The 5,909-nt window shown below is 38.8% G+C and overlaps 1 protein-coding gene across 8 annotated transcripts in view; it reads left to right on the top strand.

Annotated features, from left to right (window-relative positions):
* Positions 1 to 5,098, top strand: part of LOC130577098 (dystonin-like) — a 292,211-nt gene extending 287,113 nt beyond the window's left edge. For all 8 annotated transcript variants that reach the window (XM_057372216.1, XM_057372215.1, XM_057372214.1 and 5 more), the window contains 2 exons: positions 2,395 to 2,518; positions 3,856 to 5,098. In XM_057372216.1, coding sequence (XP_057228199.1) covers positions 2,395 to 2,518; positions 3,856 to 4,121 — 390 coding nt within the window. In that variant the 3' untranslated portion in view covers positions 4,122 to 5,098. The remainder of the gene's footprint in view (positions 1 to 2,394; positions 2,519 to 3,855) is intronic.
* The last annotated feature ends 811 nt before the right edge of the window (positions 5,099 to 5,909 follow it).

Below are 5,909 nucleotides of genomic sequence, written 5' to 3'. Positions count from 1 at the left end.
GTTAATATATCATAAAAGCATGGAATGAAATGGTTGAGTAAATCTGGTACTTTTAAAAAATAATAATAAAGCATTTAATATACTTTTCAGGTTTCTTTCCTAAAATTGTATACTTTGAGTTCATAGAGTACTACAATGTTCCTGAATTGCAACACATGAGATTAATAAATCATGTTCTCTAGTGCGAAACCCCTAAATAAAGAAATACCCAGTCACTATGAAGAAGATGGCACAGAAGTCTGACTGTGATACATAAATCTTTACAACAACTGGAAGTTTTGTTTAGGGGGGCAGTGACCAATCATTGCTCTAACAGGATAGCTATTTGATGACTTAGCAGGAAACCAGCATGGCTTACATGGAAATTGCTAGTAGAGAATAAGGACTGTGCTGGCGATTAGGCTGAATGACCAAAATTTGAAGGGGCTTGGAGCCAAAGTGTTTCCTCTAATGTCATTGCAGTCAGTGAAAAGATTGCAGCCGGATCAGGCTGCACAATGATGTGTCATTTGCAGGAGTTACTCTTGCCTGGGTTGGATGGAGGGCTCGGAGAGGAGAAGCTTGTGCTACCACCCCCTCTGTTGTATCTGCTTTCACAAACCTGCACTTTGATGCCTCTTGCTGTTCATGTGACACCTACTGGTGCAGTTTCCATAACCTCAGCATGGCTTTGCTCTGAGATGCACAACAAACTTCTCCCTCCCTCCTTCTGTGTGTGTTGTGCACACTGAGGCATGTCTGTGGATACAGCACTGCAAGCACACAGGCCTGTTGCTTTAGAATGATTAACAGCACAGAGTTTAGTGAGTTGTCACTTTCTAATACATTCCTGTATTTTCTTTCATCTCTTAGCTGGTAACTGCAGTGAAAGATTAATTGATGGTACATTAAAAGGTTTATAGACATGGAAAGTTGTTGTTTTCATTGAATTACAATGACGGGAAGGCAGCTGGCCTGATTTCATATGGGGGCACCGTGTTTCTTATCTGCTCTACCAACTGCCAGTAATTTCAGTGAGTTTCTTTTATGTAAACCAGTGTGGTTTAAGATTATAAATAGAATAGTTAGGGTGGGGTAGGTTGCAGTGAATTTCTAAGGCRTTCTGTGGCATTTACTGTCCAAGAGAGCAGTTATTCATTTTATATGTAAACTGCATTTGGGCTTAGGGCAAAACTAAAGAACAGGCTAGTTTTATTTTTTTGTACTGGTGATTCTATCCCAATGCCTTGCCCAGAGGACAGCAGCTTCAGCATAGGTAATAGTGTTCCCTTTCTCCCTATCCTCCAAGCAGTGTCTGTATAGCAGAGATTCCTGGGGTGTGGCTAGCTATATGTCAGCACTGAACTTTGTTTTAATGAGAGTTTAATGTTGTGACCTACCCTGTGAGAGCCAGCAGATTGCTCTGTAGCATTTCAGTGCTCTTTTGCTCAGAAGTGCCAGAGATGGTCTGAGCTGGCAGCTGCCAGGCAAGCTCCTGCCAGGCCTCTGCTCTGTTCTTAGCTCAAGGCAGCTCCCAACACACTCCTCTGGATCTTGGTTTGCAATACCTAATTCTACCTACAATTGTATGGGAGACAAAGGCACACAACATGGGATCCTGGGATCCAGGCCACTCCACATACTGCATTCATCACTGTGATGTTCGTTATTTGTTTTGGGTATTCATGTAGTATTTTTGTGTTMATTAAATTACTATGAATACTGTAGYTTTTCTCTGATTTGCATACACCTCTTATTTAATGAGTGATATGCATTTTGAGAGTTGAGGATTCAAGTTTTGTGGCTGTGAAAGAAATTTTCTGATTTGGGGCAGATTGTAAATCAAGACTCATTTTAAAAATAAGAAAGCAGGCAGGGTAAGACTGTGTGGTAGAGACACTACAAGTCAGTATATTGACAGCTAGAACTTTTAAAATTAGTCCTATGCCTTTTTTTYYKKKTTTTTKKTKKTTTKGKTTKGTTKTTTTTTTYCTCMTAGCAAAAGGTCTTTGAAATTTGGTAGCCTTGTTTCAATTTTAAAAATATTTTCATCACCTATAACTACAGCCAGAATTGTGGAAAGTCAAACTAAGGAGACATAAAATCTAAACATGTACCGTCAACTAATCTTGCATACTTGAATGATTATAAGAAGGTAGCTTTCTTCTTTCTGTATATGCATTTAAATACACACAAAGATACTAAAATGTTAAGCAGACTGTTAAAATGATTTTGCTGTTGTTGTTCTTTTACATTTGGACTGCTTCAAATACAAACTGCTAAAGGAACATTCTAAACTTCACATTATGAATAATGTTCATAGTGGCTCAAACCAGTATTTCAGCTTCACAGTGAATATTGTTATGACAATCATATGCAATTAAGCATTTGTTTGTTGTGTTTTGTTTTGCATAGGGAACACCAATTCAAGGAAGTAAACTCAGACTGCCAGGGTATCTATCAGGGAAAGGTTTCCACTCAGGAGAAGACAGTGGCATCCTGTCAACAGCAGCTACCAGAGTCAGAGCTCAGTTTGCAGGTGAGTTTGACKTCAGAGATTGATCTACCACTTGTCRTGTTTTCCACCTGAAAACTTAAGGTGATGTTAGGGTTCGAGGGAGATGTCAGAAGAGTGGGATGGAGTGAACGTCCTACTGTCTTCCTATTGCTGAGGGTGCACATAATCAGACCCTCCATTCACATGGTTTCACAGCAGCTGTGTTCAGCTCTGGGTGAACAACAAATTCAAAGACTGCAATCTTCTTGACAATGGTACCACAAGGTATGTGCCCAAGGAGCTAGGGAAAAAGCATTTACTTAAAGCATCGAGTTCTTTACAGTATTCAAGTTATTCTGAATTGTGATGGAGCAAAGGGCTCACTTAGTCATAACTTGTCCATTTCTTTTCAAAGAACTGCAGGGAGCAGCTGTAGATGACCTTATTAATGAGATATTCCATGGAGATTTTTAAATCTGTCTGTGAAAATAGAAAGCAGTGAAGCTGTGCTCTTCCAGGATGCTTGGAGCAGCTCTGTGTAAGGAAGAGGACTGGATGGTTAGAACAGAAGATAGCTCTGCTGGCTTTCCCTCAGCTTAGGCTCTTCAAAGCAGTACTGGAAAATCCTGATCAAAGAGTGCATGTCTTAAATTACAGGAGGTTTGAAAAACAAGCCACCTAAGATTTCGGTTTCAACATGATAATCTTCACACATACAGGGAACCAGATTTGTGAAGATCAAAAATACTTTAAAAGTAATTGGAGAATTATGAAAAAGACCACATTAATTCTTTTGTGTTTGATTCCTTGTTGTGTTTTTTCTTCATGGCACATTGTCTGGGCAGGCTTTTACTTAGCAGGCTTGCTGAGAGCTCGTTTGCTCAGCCCTTTGTTGGGCAGGATGTGTACCTTGCCCTTGTTTAGTTGCAGCTTTCATCTGTATCAGGTTTAATTTTATTTAAAAAAGAGGGGTACACATTTTAAAATTGGGATGTTCATCTGCATCTCCAAGATGCCTACACTTAGAAATCATGAATGCATGCAGAGATGTGGGGTTTTTTTTCCAGTTAATAGCTAAAAAAATGACAGGGGAAAGAAAGGCTCTGGCTATTGAGTGAAGATACAATGCACATCTAGTAAGRAAAGCTGCCAGGATAATGCAATTTTCATGAGATGTGCTAGTGATTAATTATGTGTCAGCATTTGATCTTGCATTWCTTTCTCTTTAGTGTGAGACACAGCATCATTTAGACCTGGCAGAGATCTAAAGCCTAGTCTGTGCAATGAAAAATTTTTGGGGTTGCCAAAGACCTAGGAAAGASTTGCACAGCTTTTCCATCCTCACCTTTAATGCTGTTGGTTATCTTCTCTCTTTCTAGAAACCAGAAGAACTCCCAGCAGACCTGGTAGCCGAGCAGGAAGCAAGGCTGGCAGCAGGTCAAGTAGCCGCCGAGGCAGTGACGCCTCTGACTTTGACATTTCAGAAATCCAATCTGTGTGCTCAGATATGTCAGARACTGTTCCTGCTACGAGCAGACCGACACCCCGAGCAGGTTCTCGGCCAGGATCAGCCAAGCCTTCYAAAATTCCAACTCCCCAGAGAAGGCCACTAGCCAGCAAATCGGACAAGTCCTTGAAGAGATAATATGATTGSCTCCATAAAGGTCTTTTCCTTTTGCATTAAATATTTAAGTTCATAAGATGTAAAATATTATGTAGAAATTATTGTGAAATATCGCAAGAGGTGGATTTTTAATTCTGCAGATGGCCTTATTTGTGTATTTGTCTTCTTATTTTATGTGTATAATTTTTGTCAGATTTCTTTTTGTTTTGCCATATCCTGTGAGATGGGGAAGAGTTCTAATGTAAACTAACAGTTGTACACAGTAACATGTAGAAAGTACACTAAAAATAATTGCCGAATGTACAGTGTACTGAATGTACAGTAAGTCTCTGCAACCTCAATAAAAAAGGCCTATCACTATGTCATTAGTTAACAGTAAAGGATACCTCATGATTTTTTCTTTAAAAAAGAAAAAGAGAATACTAAAAGCCAAAAGACACAATTACACATTTTGAGCTAACTAAACAAACACTAAWGGATTTATGTCAAAACTACTAAGGAATACAAACACACATTCACAGTACCCTTATTTATACTGCATCTCTCAGAGATCTCACAGAGTTAATTAAGCACTTGCCAATAATATGATACTCAATATCTTGCAGCATTTCTGTGCCATTGCTTTCAATGAGGCCAGACACATTCTGGATATCTGAACTATTATTCTGTAAGAATATCAATATAAAGTGCATTCATGTAAATGTGAGGTTTTCTTTTGCTTGAGTGGATGGTAGCACTGTATCATTGAACTCATTTTGTATCAAAGCAATTTTGCTTGCAGAAAGCTCAGAAATAAACATGTCCCTTAACTTTATTTCTATCGTATTTCTTATTTCACAGGAAGGTAATTTTCTGTGTTCTGTTTTAGAGCATATACCATTTCAGATGACCAATAATTACCATAAGAACMCAGGCTTTATTGTTATTTCCCATTATCAGCTATCTGATTTTGGTTAGCTACTGTATTTGTTTAATAAAACACTAAATTGCACATATGAGATCATGTGAAATTATATGTAATTATTGTGTGTCGACARTTATTTTCTCTGTATTAAACTGTGTCATTTATACACCATGTGTGAAAAACATGGAGAGTAATTCACTTGCTTTGTTAGTTAGTGAAACATTTTAGCCATTCATGGATTCTTTGAAAGGATTACTAATAGTTCCATTTCACTGGAAAAAAAAAGCTGCAGCTTCAAATGGGAATGCTGTAGCATGGCTGGATAGAGGTTGTGTAGTGATAGAATCCCTAGAAATTTCAAATGCCCTTTGGCAATAGCAGAAAGAGTTGGGTGGGATTTGGCCATCATGGCAGGCCAAATAGTCTAAACCTGATTRTTCATACATCAGAAAATGCCATACCTTTAGCTGAGGAATTTTAGGGGAAGGCTGGATAATGTCTGGTCCCTTAGTTTGCTGACACTGAAACACAAGCTCGGTTGATCRCATGAAGGTGTTGGTGGAACCTGCATTTGCTGCTAATGCTCCTGGCAGTGTTGCTGAGATGTTTTCTGAGCTGTTACAAGAGCTTCCTGCACACTCACAAGCTGACTCACACAATCAGTTTATAAGAAACAGATAAACAAAATAATACTCAAAAGATGATTGAATCAATCTAAATCTACTTGCATCAGGATTTCCTTCAACAGARAGTTGTATAAAGGTTTGTAGAAAGCCATCACCAACCTGCCCTASTGCACCTGGCTTGGGAATCAGCACATGTTTACTGATTACTGAAGCATCAGTCTCTGCTGGGCTGCCTTATCTTTTCATTTGTCACCTCTCCTGTTGCTTCTATTTATCCAA

The sequence above is a fragment of the Malurus melanocephalus genome, unplaced genomic scaffold (assembly GCF_030028575.1).
Source record: "Malurus melanocephalus ecotype Western Australia unplaced genomic scaffold, MMel_1.1 scaffold_166, whole genome shotgun sequence".
Taxonomy (NCBI): domain Eukaryota; kingdom Metazoa; phylum Chordata; class Aves; order Passeriformes; family Maluridae; genus Malurus; species Malurus melanocephalus.
The sequence above is the reverse complement of the archived record's forward strand: the minus strand, read 5'-3'. Positions and strand labels throughout refer to the sequence as shown.